This window comes from Oryza brachyantha, chromosome 1 (genome assembly GCF_000231095.2).
Source record: "Oryza brachyantha chromosome 1, ObraRS2, whole genome shotgun sequence".
NCBI lineage: Eukaryota > Viridiplantae > Streptophyta > Magnoliopsida > Poales > Poaceae > Oryza > Oryza brachyantha.
In genome coordinates this window covers 5,400,216-5,419,175 of record NC_023163.2, presented here as the reverse complement: position 1 = coordinate 5,419,175, position 18,960 = coordinate 5,400,216, and the positions used below count along the sequence as shown (strand labels likewise).

General features: G+C 41.8%; 3 protein-coding genes across 4 annotated transcripts; all 3 read right to left on the bottom strand.

The window, feature by feature from the left end:
* Positions 1-69: 69 nt before the first annotated feature.
* LOC102699719 (cytochrome P450 71A1-like) lies at positions 70-3,202 on the bottom strand. The gene is made up of 2 exons (XM_040528640.1): positions 2,108-3,202; positions 70-858 (listed from the first exon to the last, which is right to left on the bottom strand). Exons 1-2 carry the CDS (start codon positions 3,104-3,106, stop codon positions 202-204), a joined length of 1,656 nt encoding a protein of 551 aa, XP_040384574.1. The 5' UTR covers positions 3,107-3,202; the 3' UTR covers positions 70-201.
* Positions 3,203-3,768: 566 nt separating this feature from the next.
* Positions 3,769-7,503, bottom strand: LOC102699437 (ras-related protein Rab7). Its single transcript, XM_006643872.2, has 7 exons — positions 7,295-7,503; positions 7,152-7,178; positions 6,939-7,038; positions 4,809-4,955; positions 4,650-4,730; positions 4,411-4,556; positions 3,769-4,245 (listed from the first exon to the last, which is right to left on the bottom strand). Exons 1-7 carry the CDS (start codon positions 7,345-7,347, stop codon positions 4,176-4,178), a joined length of 624 nt encoding a protein of 207 aa, XP_006643935.1. The 5' UTR covers positions 7,348-7,503; the 3' UTR covers positions 3,769-4,175.
* A 992-nt stretch (positions 7,504-8,495) lies between these two features.
* Positions 8,496-13,795, bottom strand: LOC102721789 (proline-rich receptor-like protein kinase PERK1). Of its 2 annotated transcripts, none has more exons than XM_015843694.2 (8): positions 13,037-13,795; positions 11,898-12,410; positions 11,122-11,208; positions 10,948-11,018; positions 10,483-10,559; positions 10,186-10,333; positions 9,346-9,507; positions 8,496-9,023 (listed from the first exon to the last, which is right to left on the bottom strand). In XM_015843694.2, the coding sequence occupies exons 1-8, from the start codon at positions 13,497-13,499 to the stop codon at positions 8,691-8,693; spliced, it is 1,854 nt and encodes a 617-aa protein (XP_015699180.2). In that variant the 5' UTR covers positions 13,500-13,795; the 3' UTR covers positions 8,496-8,690. The 2 variants fall into 2 exon arrangements, with proteins under 2 accessions (XP_015699180.2, XP_040384544.1); XM_040528610.1 differs by lacking the exon at positions 13,037-13,795 and adding an exon at positions 12,952-13,020 and having other exon boundaries at positions 8,500-9,023.
* Positions 13,796-18,960: the final 5,165 nt, after the last annotated feature.

Sequence of the window (18,960 nt, the reverse complement as noted above, 5' to 3'; positions counted from 1 at the left end):
ATTTTTTCCGAAGGTATAAACCAACCAAGAGAAATCAAAGGCTTTTTCATTCAAGTTGCAGAGAGAAACATATGTACCACATAGATACTGTGACACTACGATCAAAATGGGTAGATTCTATCCATGAACAAAAGCTTCATAAAACATATATAGCAGATGCAAGGTGGAAACAACAATTACAGTTCTTTCAAACTAAACAAATCAAACATCGGTTTCCGGCCAAGGCTTGGCGACTAGATTTAGTGCAACCTTAAGACGCATGGACAACCCATACAGTTCACTCAAGTCCAACTTCACCCCCGTTTGCGCTGGTAGCTCCCAGTTATAGTGGTACAACAGGTTGGCGAGCGCCAATTCAAGACTTGGTGCAGCAAAACTGGCACCAGGACAACCCCTCCTACCAGCACCAAACGGTATGAATCCAAAGTCCTGGCCTAACTGCAGCGCGTACTCCACGTCATCCTTGTCACCGCCCGCAAGCCACCGCTCCGGCACAAACTCCTCTGCGCTTTCCCCCCATGAAGCCGGGTCACAACAGATGGCCCACGCGTTGATCATCACCCGCGTGCGCGCCGGGACACGGTACCCCAACAGCTCCGTGTCCTCCACCGTTTCCCGGGGAACGAGCAGCGGCACCGGCGCGTGCATCCGAAGCGTCTCCTTGATCACGGCCTTGAGGTACGGAAGCTCGCCGAGGTGGTCCTCGGTGACGACTACTCCGGTGGCGCGGCGGCCGCCGGCGACGGCCGCGCGGATCTCGTCCTGCAGCTTCTGCATCACCGGAGGGTGGTTGATGAGCTCCGCCATGGCCCACTCCAGCGTTGTGAAGGTGGTGTCTGTGCCAGCCGCTATCATATCCTGCTTGGCCAATCAGTAGAATGCGTTTAGGGTTCATTTTATCATCTACAGAACTGACAGATTGTGTTAGCTTGTATACCTTCAAATTAATAGTGATTGTTCGCAGCACTGTCAATATTGACATGAATATCACACGTCACTTTGATCGTGGTGCTTTGAATCTAGGCGTTACGTGTATTACGGAATTAAGAAACTGACTGTGAGATTGGAGCGGAATTGGATGGTCTACTGGTTCATGTAACTACAGTCTTAACCCAATCCCAGTGTGTACATTCAGATTTAATAGCATACTATCCTTGAGCATCCCCTATACATTATCTAAATTTGATCATCTATATCTTTATTTGGATGATCATCTAAAACGGTTTCATCCTATATATCTCTTTGTACTATCCATATATATTCTTTGTATTTCTTTGGAGGATGGAAAAAGAACATCTAAATATAGAGTTTCTCTTTCTAAATATGGATGACATCTAAAAATAGATAATAGAATAAAGCTAAGCTCAATCTTTATCTTTTATCTTTTATTTTTAGGATAGAAGACGAGATAAATGAACTGATAGGATGCTTTGTATTGCTACGAGATTTAATAGCATAATACTCGTAACTAAAAATGGAATGGTTGGTTTGGACTTTGCAGTGTAGGCGTGTTAACGGAGCGGATTCAAATGGATAGTGGTCAAACCATATCCTAAACCATAACTTTTAAGCGGATGCGGATACAGATTGTTGCGGACGTCGGAAATGCTACAGAGTCGGTGCGGAGTTGGTTCGAAAATGGATTATTTTGACCGGATATGATATGTACATACAATCAATACATTGTCATTCAATATTGGACGAAAAATACTTGGACTATTGGGCTTTTGATTGAGTGCTTTATGGACTAAAAACTCGGATTATCTGCCAAAATGACTATCGGATTATCCGGTAAAAAAATCGGATAATCCATATCCACTAGATATTAACGATACCATATCTGTATCCAAATCCACAACTCAATATCCGAATCCGACTCTATATTCGCCGGATAGTTACAAACTCCAACCACATTCTCAATTTAAGCGGAGTCGGATCAGATCGGATATTAATTATTCGATCCGTTCACGTCGCTAACAGCATGGAGAGATGACCTTTGCAGTAGTAGCATCTGGAAGATTTCTTTTATTGGAAAATAAAGAATAGTATATTTTCTTGTTTCTATTTTACGGCAAATAATCAACGTCACGCCAAGGTAGGAACGCACCAGGATAATGGCCTTGATGGCTACGGTGTCGAATTGCACCTCTCCGGCGCCGGCGTTCTCCTCCGCCTCGCTCACGTCCAGCATCACATCCACGAAGTCCCGGTGATCAGCGTCCGCCTCGCCGTCGCCGACCGGCTGGCCTCGCCGGCGCCGGCGCCGCTCGCGGTGGTCAGCGACGACGCGCTCCAGCAAGCCGTCCATCGCCGCCGACGTGCGCACCGCCCTGGCGTCGAGGCCCGTCAGCTTGTCCACCCACGCCAGCCACGGCACGAACTCCCCCAACGTCGCCGTCCCGAGGAGCCCCTCGAAGTCGGCGAACAGCTCCCTCAGCTTCTCGCCCCCCTCGTCGCCGTCGAACCCGTAGCTGCCGTCGCCGAACGCGGCCCGCGAGATGACGCCGTTGGCGTAGGACATGAGCATGTTGCTCAGGTTCACGGCGTCGCCGCCGCCGCGATGGCGCCGGACGCGGTCGAGAAGCGCGGCGACCTCCTCCTCCCGGACGCGGCGGAAGGAGAGGGTGCGGCGCGGGCTGAGGAGGTGGAGCACGCTAACGCGGCGCGCCTGGCGCCAGAACTCGCCGTAGGGCGCGAACACCATGTCCCGGCCGTAGATGAGCCGCTCCGCCATGCGCACCCTGGGCCGGCTCGCGAACGCCGCGTCGCGCGTCCTCAGGGCCTCCTGCGCCGCGGCGGCCGACGACGCCACCACGGTGGGCACGCCTCCGAACCGCAGCAGCATCACCGGCCCGTGCGCCTCGGCCAAAGACCGGAGCTTCCGGTGCGGCAGGGAGCCAAGAAGCGGTAGGTGCCCAAGAAACGGGACACCCCGTGGCGACGGAGGAAGCTGCAGCCGCCGGCCGCCGCCATCGCCGCAGGACGGAGGAGGCTTCCTGGTCGACGAGGAGCTCAGCAAGGAGAAGACGACGGTCACGAGGAGAACCACGGCGAGGAGGAAGAGAGGTGAGTGCAACGCGGCAGCAAGCGACGACGAGAGCTCCATTTCCGCACGAGCGTACTCAGCTCGATGCCTCGATCCGTTTGTGTCCAACGAGATCACTGTGGATCGACACAGAAAATGTTTGTGAAAATGTTTTTATTAACCCAAAATAAAATATTTTATTCAGGTATGCATGGCTGCTAGAGTGCAACTGGAATACCTCAATCAAAATAAACAAGACACAGACGTCAAGAAAAATCTAAACCACGTTTTCACAAATAAAAAATAATTTAGAGGTAAAGTTATATATATAGGAAAATTAGATTGAAAATTAGATCCTACCACCAGTTGTAGCTATTTCCTACACGTTAGACGCGAATTACGATAAAAAAACCATAAAACTAAATCTAAAATTAAGGTTCAAATTCTAAATTTTAACTTATAAACACCCTAACTCTCATGCGAAACAAAAATAAAAGATAACTTGGTGAGAAAAATAAAAGATAGAAACGTAGCTCTCGATGGTCCTGGTCTCCTAGGTACAGTTGAGGCTCAGCAGAAATGCACGATCCTTCCAGAGAAAAATATAGCAATTTGACATCATCACTTTCGGCCTATACATAACCTCCAAATTCCAAACAAGCAAAGGAGTTCAACGGAAAATGAATACAGAGCATGGACATGAACTGTACAGCAACCAGGACATGAAGGATTATCCATGCAAGTTGCAGCAAGAAACAAGCCATATAGATACAGATTCTGGCACGCTCTACCATAAAAATGGGCAGAGAAACAGAACCAGCTAGATTGGTGGTTTGTTCTGTCAATTTACAAGCTTCACAGAACATGTTTTGATCTCTCCAGGTAGTATGCACTGCAGCAATGAAACAACAATGGTAGAAGGCTAGTAGAAGAAATATCCCAACTCTAACATCTAGCAGATACAAGGGAGGAGTAAATAAACAGTTACAAATGGATTTTCTCCAATTATGTTGGAGAGCACTAAACAAAGCATATGTAGCATTGGGCACAGAAAGCAGCTTTCACACTAAAGATATCACACATTCAGAGAGGATGATGATCAACATTGATCCGGTAGAATCAACTGGCGATATTGCTTGGACCATGCCTTCTAGCATTCGCAGCCTGATGAGCGTTGTTGCCTTCCAGCACCCCCCACATCAATTGTATCAGGAAGATATCTACAAATTTTAGCAGAGTGTTACTGGATGGCCTGATTTGCACGTCATCATTCATCTGTGTTACTGCTTTTAAATGAACCCTTATCAAGGAAAAAAATTGAGGGAGACTTTTTTTTTCCTTTTCATCCATGCTTCTACTGGGAATCCGCAAGATAGTTAACTTACATGTCTTCTTCCGGTTCATTCTTGATAGCATTCCTTGCTATACACTCAAAAGCTGCTTCCACATTGAAGCCTTCCTTAGCAGATGTCTCAAAATAAGGGATGTTCCCCTTAGAAGCACACCATGCTTTAGCTTTCTTCTCGGAAACCTGAAAAGTCAATGGGGCTAACTGGTTAAGAACAACACAAGACAAATCAGGAAATCAAAAGCTAATCACATTTCTACGAGGAAGGATACTCACAGTCCGGCTATTACCACCATCAACATCAATTTTGTTTCCAAGCACGACAAAAGGGAAGTTTTCTGGATCTGATGGGCTAGCCTGCATTGGAAATAATGATTCGGAGTTTCGATAAACAGATCACAGTACATTTGAGTAATCAACATTCTCGCGACCTACTTGAATTAGGAATTCCTCACGCCAGCTGTTGAGCCTTTCAAATGACTTGGTAACATTGACATCATATACAAGAACACAGCAGTCAGCTCCCCGGTAGAATGCCACACCAAGACTCTGAAATCGCTCCTGTCCCGCTGTGTCCCAAATCTAAGTTACAGGTAAAAACAAGTATGAGCTTAAATGTAACAGAATTGGTATTTGATAAGGTACCAAGTTAACTGCCATACATTCTACTCCCTTCGTTTCACAATATAAAACTTTTTAGTGTTGCGTAGATTCATATAGATACTAGCATCTAGACATATATCCAAACCATATGCATTGATTAATTGATGAATCTAGGGAGGCTAAAAAATTTTGCAATGTAAAACACATGAAACAGCAGATATTTTAAGTATTAGGTATTAAGCTATAACAACAAAGATTGGAGTAATTGCTGATTTCAGAATCACATATAAATCAAAGAGCATTATGTGTGTGGATATTTTCTCCAACGTATTGTGAAGTGAGTACCATTAGTACCACATAGAGTCTAAATGATTCTCTGTAGTCCAGTTCAATTCATCTTAGAAAAGCATATGCATAAAGGTAAGTAAACACATCATCATCCAGCTGTGATCTAATCGGGGAGGAAAACTAAATACAGCTTATTACCCCAATCACAATTCTTGTTGATTTGTTGATGATATACTTCCTTTTTGTATGGATTGTTGATAATATTCATGCAGCCAGAGTAAACAGAAAATACAGAATCCAGATACAGGTAGTACAGAATCCTGAACAGTAGGGACAGGCACTGATAACACACATTACGACGCAATACCATTGAAACCCCTTCCTGCATATCCATACAATACCTGAGTATGCGGGTCGAGGTCCTACGAGGTACCCACTACTCGTTCAGTTCCTATAGAACCTATCACTAAATTACCCAATAGGGCTAAGGTTGGCACCCCTTCTTCTCAATCCATATTCTCTCGTTTTCCATGCACAAGCTTCCCAAAATGTTAAACGGTGTATTTTTTTGCTAAACTTTTCTATAGCAAAGTTGCTTTAAAATATCATATCAATCCATTTTTCAAGTTTCCTATAGCCAATAATTAATTAATCAGATATTAATCCGCTGCTACGTTTTCCACACGGGCTGATAAGCCAACCACAGAACACAGCCTAAGCAGAACGAAAAGGATTTTCCCTGAGAAGGTAAATGAAAACAATTTGCCCCCATACGAGGTTTAGTTTAGTCCTTTTTTCACTAGACTACCATGTCTGATCTTAATTGCTAAGAACCTCTTCTAAGTTTACCATTGTACAGAAAGCAACCAAATGCAGTACTGAACTAGAGTTAACTTGATGTACTTGTGCAATCATAACATAATCCTCCATGCAGCATTGCAGCTTATAAAGGAGCTATCACTCCCTATGCAGTGAGCCTTCCAGTTTGGGTAAACAAAGTGGTGCAAAAATCAATTAGAGGCTGGTACCTGCTCTAGAGTACTCATCAGGGTTGAGTTGAGGGGGCAGCCCGTGCACTAATTGGGCTTCAAGGTTGGCTATACGCTAAAAAGGGCACGCTCAGCTAAGGCCTGTTCTTCCCTAAACTGTTCTGAATAATATAGATTCATACAGAGGAAAAGGCTCTCTATTGATGCAAACGTTGTACCTAGAGGATAGGGATAGCGGATCTCTTTTTGTGATATTTGTTTTCTGTATCTTTTGTGATTGCATTAACCTCCAATAAGCAATCAGACGATGGTTGCAAAGTACCTCACACTAAAATAAAACAGAAAAGTTAGTGGTGTGACCAGAATACCTGAATTCTTCAATTTATCACAAGCAAGATGATTCTACGTTCCTCTCAAAACAATCCAAATCCATTGTTGTTTTGACCACCTACAATACTCTACCAGACGGCCAAGCTAAACAAGAACTGCAAGATTTGGCAATGCAATTCCGATCACAATCAGTCAACAGCACATGTGAATCACGGCTCAATCCCCAATTTCCACACTTCTCTGCAGGATTCAAGACACCCCAATGATCCCCCAAACACATACAAACACCACCACACAAAAAACCAGCTGCGGATGAAGCTGCGAAGTGATACTGGGAAACCAGATTAGAATGAACCTGCAATGTGAAGAGCCGGTCGTCGATCTGCACCTCCTTGGTCAGGAAATCCGCGCCGATCGTCGCCTTGTACTGATTGCTGAACTTCTTGTTCACATACCTAAACAAAAAAAATCACCCAATCATTCAACATCGCCAAGTCCCCTTCAAACAACCCCTAGAAAAACCAATTTTGACTAATCGCACAGCGGCAAGATTGCGGTTTGATCTTACTGATTCATTAGAGACGTCTTCCCGACCCTGCCAACGAAGAAAACAAGACGCACGAGTGATCAGAAACAGCACAGATTTCACCCCAAAAAAAAAAGAATCCCCCCAAAGAAAGTGAACGCGAAAAAGGGGCAATTTTCTCGCACCCGCTGTCGCCGAGGATGATGACCTTGAGGAGCATTCGCCTGCGGGACGCCATGGGCGCGGATCTGGAGGCGGCGAGCGGATCGGCGGAGCACGAGGAAAGGGAGGAGACGCAAGAGGCGGGTGATCTTGGCCGATGTGCTTTGGGATTGGCGTGACTCGTGTGCTTAAGGAAAAAAAAAAGGCGTTTTTTTGGAGGGATTTTTTTTGTCCGTTTGCTGGTTGGATCGGATGGCCTGCTTCGTCAGGTTTTGTGGTCAACCGCGGTTGGACTCTGGACTTGCCGTGCGTTGGATTTTTGGATTCTAATGGCCATTCGCGTAATTGTTGGGAGAGATTTGCTTATGGTTTGATGGCGACGTGTAATTGGTTGGAAGTCCAAATGATGGTGAAAGCATGGAGTTTATCCCCCATAATTACTAAGATAAGAGCATGCATTGTGATATTTGGTACTTTTATAATCTTATATTACGAAAAGAGGGTTGTTTTTTGATTTTATCTAATTTAATGTATGAATACTTTTTATGTACGTAAGATTTAAGAATTTACTATAAAGCTTGATATCCGAGGTATTCAAGACCTAAACATGGTTATAAAATATTCTACCAGAACTACTATTTAATATTTTAGGTCAATTTTCAAATATGAATAAGTTATATACGATGAGTTGTTATATTTTAGGACATGGCCGCATAAATTTTGTAGATGAAAATTGTGTGAAATTGTACCCTCTTTTCTAAAAACAACTATCCAAGAAATCTTGTGAAATTACATTGGAGCACGCTACTGCTGTTGCAGTTGCAGTTGCAGGTACTGTTGCAATACAGAAGCAAACCCGCCTGACGACAGAACATGGGATGCTTGGGCTGCACCAATCAGAAACAAATTAAGCAGTAGTGACAGGGAAGCACAATGTTTCAGTACAGCCTGGGTCCAACGAATTCATGCCTGTCTGTATCGCCCTAATGTCTGAATTCAACAGCATCTGCATCAGCTTCCTTTCTGCTACCAACCATCACACTTCAGATGACAGCAAGAAAACAGCATGAAACAGAAGGGCCTCCAGCTCGCAATTTTGTTCTACAAAACTACGCCCAATGCTTTCTTTTGTTGGTGCTGCTTTGGACCCAATTTTAACACAATTTGGTTTGCAAATTCTGAACGAAAATTTGTCAAGCGACAAAAAAGCATGATGCCAACCACAGAGGCGCCACAGGAAAATTAAATTCAGTGAAAAGAAGTAGTGAATTGCGCTACCGAAAAACTATATATCTCAACCAAATAATTTCGATTCGTTGCAAACAATGTCAGCAACTTATGTGAATTTCAGCTAAAGGCTGGAACTTTACAAGCTAGGTAGTTGCATGTCCTAAAAAAAAGAAAGAAGAGGTGGTCATCTCATGAAGCATGGCCGTCTCCAACGCCATTGTTGTCGCCTTCTCTCTTCGCACTCTCCGTCTCCTTCTCCTTCTCCGTCTCCGGTATTTGATGGCCGTCGCCGACTGACACGGACGGATTCTGGCCGAACTCGTTGGTCGGCGCGTGCTGGGTGCTCTCCAAGCCGCCGCTGCCAAACGCCATCTTCCTGAATTTCTTCAGGTCCTCGTTGTAGTGGCCAGTGTCGTACTCGTACTCGTTGCTGCTGTATGATCCCAAGAATCGGCTATGGCCAGGACGAACACCTTCGTTCAGATCATCCAGTGACACATCGCCTTCCAAGGCTCGAACAACCTGTCCATTACATCAATCGAATGGTAATAGTATTTAGGACTTGGAAGACAGGCAGAGCCCCTGCCCTTTTTCGCTAAATAGTAGATAAAAGTGATTTGTTGCCTTCCTTTAATTACATATGTGATTCCATTTTTGTCACTGAAAATGAAACTGTAAATGATAAATTTTTAACTGAACTTTGTTTTGCTAGAAGGAGCAACGCTCGGCAAGTTGGCATAACAACAAACAAAGTTCAGAATACAAAGCAATGAGGTATGAATCCGTGTTGATGAAAACTGAAACATAGAAGGACAAGAAAAAGAAATCCTAAACAACGAGGTACCTGACTCATCCGTGGGCGTCGACGTGCAGAATGGCGTACACATGCAGCAGCACAAGCAATCATCCTCGCCATCTCGTTAGAATTGTACTCCTGTCCTAGCCGTGGATCCACTAAAGCATCATGATTACCATCCTCTGATGCTCGTGTCATTAAAGGCCTTGCCTGCAGGTAGAAATAACAAAATTCAATGAACTCTTTAGAGGATTGCCAAAGAACATAACACATGGTCAGGAAATAGGCATGAGGAACTCGTTATCTAGACTGTAGAAGTTTACAAGAGTGATGAAAACAGTCCAAGAAACTAGAGTATATAGAAAGATGTACACAAAGGCTAAAGGAAACATAAAGGACAAAGTACTTGATCATAGAGAAGGACATCACTGTATCTGGATAGATTCATGGAAAGTTTCTGGACACTTGGTCACATAGAATGATGTTACTTAAATTATCAAAACTGAACCTCAACATATGATTGGGCTGTATTGATAAGATTAATTACAAGGAGATTATCATGTAAAAATCAAGATGGGTATACAGAATATATATAATCTTTAAAGTACTGTTACTAAGTATTGTGGATAGCAAAGTTAATTACTCCCTTTGTTTTTTATAGATAATGCCATTGACTTTGGCATATGTTTGACCAGTGGTCTTATTTAAAAATTAGTATAAATATGCAATAATATGAGTCATACATAAAGTTCTTTTAATAATAAAACAAGTCGCGATAAAAACATACTAAGATAAATTTTTTGAATAAGATAAATGGTCAAATATCATACAAAATGTAAATGATGTCGTCTGTTAAAAAACGGAGTACTAGTTTCGAGAATAACTTACCCAGTCAACCAGGCTGTCATCCATTTGTGATTGGTTTGATCTCACAGGACGGCGGCCAGTTATTAGCTCAAGAAGCATTACTCCAAAAGAAAAGACATCTGATTTCTCAGTGAGCTTGCCTGAAGATGCATACTCTGGCGCAAGGTACCTTAGGGCAGGAAAAGGATTGTAAGGGAACTGATTTTGATATAGCAGACCCTGTACTGTACTAGCTTGAAAAATGGCTGTTTATTATATATAATTTGATTAATATTTTTTAAAATATGAAATGATGCCACACAAGTAGATAGAACATACCCAAATGTGCCCATTACTCTGGTTGAAATATGTGTGTTATTATCAGAAGCCAATTTTGCAAGTCCAAAATCTGCCACCTGTAAAAGAGTTTTACTTAGCAAATTGCACATCAAACGATTTGGTATCGCACTCATATCAACTCTGTAACTGTAATTATGATTGAATGCCTATTGCTATTTCTCTGAGTTGTGATTGTGTAGTCCTTTCTCATTTAGTAACCTTAAGACAGGTTACCAGTTGATCATAGTAGACCAGAACAGTCAAAACCACATTGGGATTTTGAATCAGTTAATAACCAGATCGATTAAATGAATGGATAGTATTGTTTGCTCACAAAGTTTGGTTTAATTCTTTTCAAAATATTGCAATGTACATATTGATTGTAAAGTCTTTGGTGGATCTAATTAAGAATCAGTATACACTTCTACAACAGAAAGGAAACAAAACAGAAAATGCATAGCACACCTTAGCTTCAAATCTTGCATCAAGAAGAATATTTGCTGCCTTTATATCACGGTGAATGATCTTAGGATGGCCTGTCAAGTTTGAGAGAGAAAATCATGATGCAATAGGCATGTAGCTATAAGAAGGTGGAAATGAAACCAAAAGCATAATGAGTAGATATAGGTGTTTGCTCACAATCTTCGTGAAGATATGCCAATCCCTTCGCAGCACCCAAAGCAATTCGTAGTCTTGTAGGCCATTCCATGGTTGGCCTGCCTCTCCCTGAAAGAGGTGAAAATAGCCATTAACAAATGCTCAAGGGCAGACAAACCAGCTTAGTATAGAACAGGGTTTGCAGGATAGATAGATGTTCCAAGGAAACTTTCCAAATTATTTTGGCGGGAAGGCCCAGGAATGGACTCCCAGATTTCATTAAGAGGGAGAATTTACAAGGGGAAAACAAAAGAAAGCTTTCCAAATTTACAGAGTATTTTTACGGTGGTATCTACTGGTAGCATTCTACTTTACATTCCATTTCATTGTAAAACAAATCTACATAAAAGGGTACCTAAAGAACCTATAGAGCATTTTCTCCTTTTTCTATTTGGCATCAAAATACTATTTATTGTTTACTTATCATCCTGACAAAACGCAGCAGACAAATAACTTTAACTGAAGAAAGTAACAGGAAATATGATATCTTACAGGATTGTGTACTTGCCTAATTGAGCATTGATGGAATTCTTCAACCGTTAAGGTAGAGGGATTTCACTGCAGTGTGATAAGTCATGGGATTTAATTTATTTCTCTTACTAATACAATAGGTCCATTTGTCTGTTCTACTCTAGCAAGACAGATATCCTAAATTTGTTTGAATCATTCTAATTCTCTTTTTACACACACAGTATGTAGAACATTTCAAAATAAACCAAGAAGCAATGGGAACGAAAATACAAGAAGAGAGTATATACCGTGCAAGTGGAACTCTAATGTGTTGTTCGCAACAAACTCATAGACGAGCAGTCTCTTCCCCCCAGAAATGCAGTAGCCAACCAATGTAACAAGATGTTTGTGATGGACTCTGCTGATGATCTCCACCTCTGCCTGGAACTCACGCTCTCCCTGCCCACTTCCATCTCTCAATTGCTTCACGGCAACCTCTGTGCCATTCGGCAGCACCCCCTTGTGAACATACCCAAAACCACCCTGCCCAAGCAGATTAGCACTGGAGAATCCATCGGTTGCCGCCGACAGATCTTCATAAGTGAAAGTACATCTCGAGAAACCAAGGGCAGTCCCAGGTGACACCGGAGGCTGGCTGTCACCACCGGAGTAATTTGATCCAGAGCCACCACTGTGCACATTGAGTGGAGCTGGAGGTGGTGGAGGAGAAGGATGCGAGGGCACCTTCTTCAGCACATGATCAGGTGGAGGAGGAGGGCCATTTTGCTGCCAATTTTGGTACACCCCACCGTAGTGATCCCCTGCAGCTCAGCAAGAATTGTACTGAAAAGACCGCTGATCACAGAAAAAAATTAATATTCCAAATGAATTTCCAATGCTAAATGTGAAATGGAAAGGAAATGACTGGTTGCATATCTTTTGCCCCTTCTGAGATGGTTGCACAAAAATTAAATATATGTGATGAAACATATTCAACTTTCTGGTAGTTTAACTAAGGATGAAAAGGTTAGAAAATGACGTAGCTGTCTCACATGATTTGGTTTAAAACAAAGGAACTCCAAACTTCAGAAGTATACAACCAGACAATCATGTCAGGTCTTGTCACTTCCTCTCCAAGACTACCCCTTTGTGTTATCTCAAGCACAGGTGATGATCCACACCACCAAAACTCTGTACTAAGCAGAGCACAATCTACCACAAAGAGACTATGGCAAGTATATATGCCAAACAATATGAACTGAACCAACAAGAATCCATGTTTGAAAGTAGTTTAAGAAAGGCAACAAAAATGCATATTTCAGGAAAAGAAATTTAGCAAAATTACAGTTGACGGCGACGTACTTGCTACTTGAAACAAAAAGAAAATGCTCATATATTGATCGCCTCCGGGTCAGGTCAAGTAGGAATTTAGAGGGGTTCATCTCACCTTTGAACGGCGGTGGCGGCGGCGGCGGCGGGGGCGGGTGGCCGTAGTAGTGCAGGAGGTGGGGCGGCGGCGGCGGCGGTGGCGGAGGGTGATGGTGGTGCCTCTTCTTCTTCTTGAACAAGCAGACGAACAGGATGCTGACGAGCAGCAGCACGACGAGCCCGCCCACCGCGATCCCCACTACCACGGGCGTTGTCAGCCCCGAGCTCGACGGCGGCGGCGTCGTCGTCGCCGCCGCCGCCGCGGGCGTCGACCTCTCAGTCGACGGCGAGGAGGGCGTGCTCGACGGAGGCGGCGGCGCGGTGGAGGGCGTCCCCGGCGCGGCAGGCTGCGAGGGCGGAGGCAAGGACCCCGGCGCCGGCGGCGACGGGGGGGAGGAGGAGGAGGAAGAGGAGTTCACCGGTGGCGGCGCCGTCTGGTTATTACCCGGCGGCGGCGGCGACGACGGCGACGGCGACGACATCGCCTCTTTCGCGCGGGGCGTCAAAACCCCACCTCTCCCTCACCGCACTCACTCACTACCACCACCACCAGCAGCACCACGAGCAGCAAGAGAACAAAGAACAAAGCGGGAGCAGAACCGAACCTTTTCCCTCGCGGCGGTGGTGGTGGTGGTGGGGAATTGGAGCGGATGGCGACCTGTGCGGGGGAAGAGAAGAACTACTACTACCACCAGCAGCACCAGCACCCAGTAGGCCGCGCGCGCGAGGCCGCGAGTGGAGTCCACTGGCGCGGGAGGGGGAGCCCGACGCGACGTGGGAGAATCGGGCCGGACAAAGTGAGGGGGAAGAAGAACACGGCGACCTCCCCACCATATTACCCGCGCTTTTCGATTTGACGGTGGGGCCCACCCGTCAGCTTCCGTGCTCTTGCGGTGGGGCCACCCTGTCAGTGAGACGGGTCTGGATCCGCGTTTTGCTTCTCTCCCACGGCGTGATTATTATGGCGGATTACGCGCGACGGTGACGCGGGTGGGGGTGGGGGGCGGCATTGCGCGAGGAGGGCCCACGCGTCAGTGAGGGGTGAGCTGTGACACTTGTCGTCTGAGCTAAGGGAGAAGGTGACGTGTCATGAGAGTCTACAGCTGCATGCATTGCAGAATAGGATGGCTCTATCTCTGCGTATCTATACTCCTCGGTTACTAAATATTCATCTTATTTAATTTTTTAAAAAAATATGTAAACTTATATATATGCATAAAAATGTACTTAATAATAAATAAAATGATATAAAAATAATTAGTAGTTATTAAATTTTTAAATAAGACGAATGATCAAACGTGCATTAAAAAGTCAACGACATCAAATATTTAGAGACGGAGATAGTATATCTCTCTCATTTTTAATTTTATTTATAGTTTTTATTGCTTTGGGACGGTTGCCACGTCAATGTACGGCGTGAAAAGATGACATTTTTTTCAGAGGGGTTGACTATTTGATCCATATAAATTGCTTAGCTAGGGTTTTATATCAATTAAAGTTTATAGATATTGAGAAATCACTTATCAAGCGGTGGAAAGTGTTTTCTTTGAAGCGTACTCTCTCCGTAAAAAAATCAATCCGTGATTTATGAGTCAGGAGGAATTAATTCTTTTTGGATAGAGGGTGGATGTGATTTTAGAAAAAAGAAAAAGAAAGAGAAAGGGAAAAATACGCATCGTAACCCTAAATTATCAAGGTTAACTAGTGATGTAGCATTAAACACGGTATAATTATATATTATATACATTCTGTGTACTAATAAATCTAGATAGATATGGAACGACAGATATAGAACGGAACGAATAGAGTATATATAACGATGGAAGATGCATGTGGAGCAACTCATCATATGGTACGCCACACGATGTAGTGTACATGCACGGGGCAGATTTTGTGTCCACGAGCAACACATGGACAAAGTGCAAATGTTACTAGAGTTAATTAACCTTGTAATATTGATCTTATAGAACGCGATTTGTAATTAATACATACTACGAAAGATGCACATGCACAAACACCTTACACGTGGCCACACGATCTAATATATGCTCCCTGTGTAGATTTTTGCGTCCACCAGCAAATCTATTACACAAAGTACAAAGTATTAGCAAGAAATTAATTAAGAAATTCCACACAAACTAGCTGGCTAGCTTGGAGTGTTGTTTAATATGACGTAGACATAGCTAATGAAGCTATGATTGAAACTTAATATGTGGCTGCGAGCTTGGAGCATGATTGGTTGATATTTACTTTGATCTCTTGATCTTTAATTAATTGTACTAGCTAACAGTGTCTTACTCAAGCTGAAACCAGTGCGTATGCAAGCAAAAGCTATTCATTAATTGCATTTGTCCCCTGCAGTGGTCATGTGTGTGGCTGAGTTTACTTGCATGTCTTGTAAGATTAACATCTAGCTAGATGTATGTGGAACAGGAGGCACCAAAATAATGACTTGTTCACTACAAAAATAACTTACTCAACTTCAGGTAGCTTCAGGCAGATTTGTGGTTGGTCTGTCTTTTTCACCATGTGTTATGTGTTGGAAAATATACATGTGAGTATAAGCTTGATGTGTATATATGTTTGTTCTGTGTGTGTAATAAAAGATCTATAAATTTATATATAAAATAATAATATATAGCCCATTTATGGGTTATATATAGAGAGAGAGTTTCGCTAAAATGAGTCGCGATTCACGGGCTGCTCCACGAGTCAGGTTTAAAAACATATCAAATCACCTCTAAATTCTAATTTATATGGCTCAATACATTCTTTATATCAAAATCTTATAGCACACAATTTTTTTTCAATTTTGGAGATTTGTAAGTATTTATTTGATATTTTTAAAAGTGACTATATAATATTAATAAAATAATCAATGTGTTGTGTATCATTTTAAAATCTCAAAGTATACAATATTAATAAAATAATCAATGCCCTTTTTACGTGCACTAGCTACTGTCTAGAGTTTGTTGTAAGGCTTTAGTTCTTCAATTTTTTAAACAAAGTACACATGCATTTATAACACAAACACATACCCACCCTATTAATGCAGGCGCGCATGCCCTATCTATATATATAAAGACCAAAATACTGGAAAGGCTTAACTTGAAAGCTAAATAAATTTATGGCTTACTCTTGAAACAAAAATAGGGTCATGTGTATTAATTGTTGTTCCAAATGTTGAGGTACATAGTGAGCCAGAAATGCTAATCGAATTATTAGAAAGCTGCTGCAAAAGGGAAACTAAAAAGGATGGCATGATTAGTTTAAGCTGTAGTGAATACAGATCTACGTGTTGGCCAAACAGTTTAGCATGTAAAACTCGTGAACACCGTCGCTATCTTTGGTTTATACATACGTTCCCCAAAATTTTTGTCCACATTTTTATAGGCTAAACGCAAGTACTCCTCCCGTTCAAAAAAAAAATCATATCTCTTTCATCTCACACTTATTTATATAAAAGCTAACAAGCTACTCCCTCAAGTTCTCTTTATATAACGATGCTGATTTTTTTATCTCCGTTTGACTGTTTTGTCTTATTCAACTTTTTATACAAATATGCAAAATTAGTATTTATGCTTAAAGTTTCTCTAGTAATAAATTATATTATAATAAAAAATTAATAATTATATATTTTTAAATAAGACAAATAGTTAAATGTATACTTAAAAGTCAACCACGTCAAATAAAAAAATAAAGGGGGCATAATATCTTTCACTTTAACAAATTTAATACATTTGTCTTTCACTTTAACAGACTCATTATATTTATCCCTCACTTTAGCTAACTCCGTCACATTTATATCCTTTAGAAAACTCCAAAGAAAAATGCTCTAAACTGAAGTTTCTTAGGTCATTCTCAGTGCAAGATTTCGTCGTGCGGCTTTCATAGCGCCAAATCATCAAAAACAAGTTTAAGTGGATGCATAAAGCGAATGCTCTCAATGCAAAATTTTACTTATATAAAGACTGACATATCACTTAAATTCTACATCTAATTGATCAATAGGAGTTGATTAAATATGTGGTAATAGAAAAAATTACTCTCGGTGGAGGTTTCAATCCAGTTTCATGTTCTAGGTAACTGTGTACATCAAATTTTATTTCCGTAAAACTCAAATCTCTCTCACCATAAATTCTATAATGCATAATCATGTTTAGCTATATGGCATGCCATTTAACGAGTCTGAAACCCTTATAAAACCTCCACCAAGATTGGCCTTAGACAATTGAATCAAAGATACGTCAAGACTTTTTTGGACGGAGGTGTAAGTTAGGTTATCAAAATCAGTGTGACACTGTTGCTAGCAGGCATCTCGCAGTACCATTACATTGATGACAAATGGGACCTACCTAGTAAAATGTAATATATTTGTCGCGGGTGTGGCTGCAAACCAAACATATGTCTAACTCAACGAAATTTCATCATGATAACCAAAATCTCTATTGAATTAACCCCATTGCTGGCATCATAGCCCTTCCAAATTTTTTGTTCCTTGTAATGATTGGAAATGTTTGGCAATCATCAACTATATTTTTTTTGGTATGATCATTTTAGCATGCATGTAGGACACAGTACCATGCAGGTACCTCAGCATTATAGCACGTGAATTCTGATGGTACAGTGTCCATTGAGATAGTTCTAATTGACCAAGTCTCCTACGACAATCAAATCGATCATAGTAACATGCTATCATGAATTTACATTATATTGTCGAATTGTTTATGCATGAATTTCTCTGAGAAAATACAGCTAGCTGATCAGTAAAAACTGTAAAATTAATTTAATTTGTTTCAACCACCCTAGGCCCCATTGCAGCATTATACCAATTCTGATTTGTAGGGTATATTTCTCTCATGGCCTCTGCTCCAGGCCATTGGCTTTTTCAGTAACATATAGTCTTAAGATAGCACATGCTTCTTCTCCTCCTTTAAAGAGGGACAGAAGGTACCTGCCACTTGAGCTGAAAAGCAGATGATGCATATCTATAGATGATAAGAGATTGGATTTTTTTTAATTAGTTGCTCCAATAGTTTGTGTGTCAATCCGTGAGTTGTTTATGTCCCCGAGATTGGTTGTCATCAAATATTAAATACATATTAGTTATAATATGGACTTTCTGTAGTTTTCTATGAGTTTAATTTTTTTTTACAGACCGCGAACTATATGACCAATTCTAATTGTCTATACCTTGAAAATTCGAAAAGAAAATCATCCAACCCAATGGGCTATGTTCCATGCATGTTCAAATTTCCCTTGGAAAAAGACGGGTTGCATCGACCTTTTGTATATTATTCCAAAAAAAAGGTAATTGTGGATTGTATTCTATATTGCTTTACCAACTACTCATTTATATGTAAAATATTTTATAATAGTCATATGTATTGATTCTATATTTAATATTATAACACAATATTCCAAATAATGCTAGTATGTGTATAATTTATATTATTTTGTAACAAAAAATATTATACCTAAAACATGACACCAAATCTTCGCAAATCATTAGCTCGGTACAACTCTACTCCAACACTACACCCAAAGAACATAAAAAGGCTGCAGATTCGACAGTGGATGCTGCTTTCGATCATTCTCCCCAACATGCTCACATGTGTGTGTGAGAGACTTTGCATTGGCCATGCACTACACATCGCGCAATATCAAATATGCCATTTTTTTTCTTCCCATGCAGATGAAATCATCGATCCTCCACGCATGCGTTCGTGTTTTTGCGTATATTCTGATGCATGCACATCGCCTTCAATTCAGCCTCTTTTCTTTTGATCGTTTTGGAATTCGGATAAACATTCCCAAAGCTAGGTTAAACCTCATGATAAGCCTCCATTTTAAAATAGAGATATGATGCGGTGGCGACACACGAGACCGGCTGGTACTTATGATGGCTTAGCCTAATTAATCTCATCGTGATACTAGTTTTTG

What these genes read in the sequence shown, in the direction of transcription:
- LOC102699719 (XM_040528640.1), bottom strand. Translation starts at nt 3,106, where the DNA reads ATGGAGCTCTCGTCGTCGCTTGCTGCCGCGTTGCACTCACCTCTCTTC. An exon ending in CCATCAAGGCCATTATCCTG is followed by an intron (nt 859 to 2,107) that starts GTGCGTTCCTAC and finishes TTGGCCAAGCAG; the next exon opens with GATATGATAGCGGCTGGCAC.
- LOC102699437 (XM_006643872.2), bottom strand. Translation starts at nt 7,347, where the DNA reads ATGGCGTCCCGCAGGCGAATGCTCCTCAAGGTCATCATCCTCGGCGAC. An exon ending in ACCGGCTCTTCACATTGCAG is followed by an intron (nt 4,956 to 6,938) that starts GTTCATTCTAAT and finishes CCTGTAACTTAG; the next exon opens with ATTTGGGACACAGCGGGACA. An exon ending in GTGAGGAATTCCTAATTCAA is followed by an intron (nt 4,731 to 4,808) that starts GTAGGTCGCGAG and finishes TTTCCAATGCAG; the next exon opens with GCTAGCCCATCAGATCCAGA.
- LOC102721789 (XM_015843694.2), bottom strand. Translation starts at nt 13,499, where the DNA reads ATGTCGTCGCCGTCGCCGTCGTCGCCGCCGCCGCCGGGTAATAACCAG. An exon ending in ATGACAGCCTGGTTGACTGG is followed by an intron (nt 9,508 to 10,185) that starts GTAAGTTATTCT and finishes TTCTACCTGCAG; the next exon opens with GCAAGGCCTTTAATGACACG. An exon ending in GACGCCCACGGATGAGTCAG is followed by an intron (nt 9,024 to 9,345) that starts GTACCTCGTTGT and finishes TGTAATGGACAG; the next exon opens with GTTGTTCGAGCCTTGGAAGG.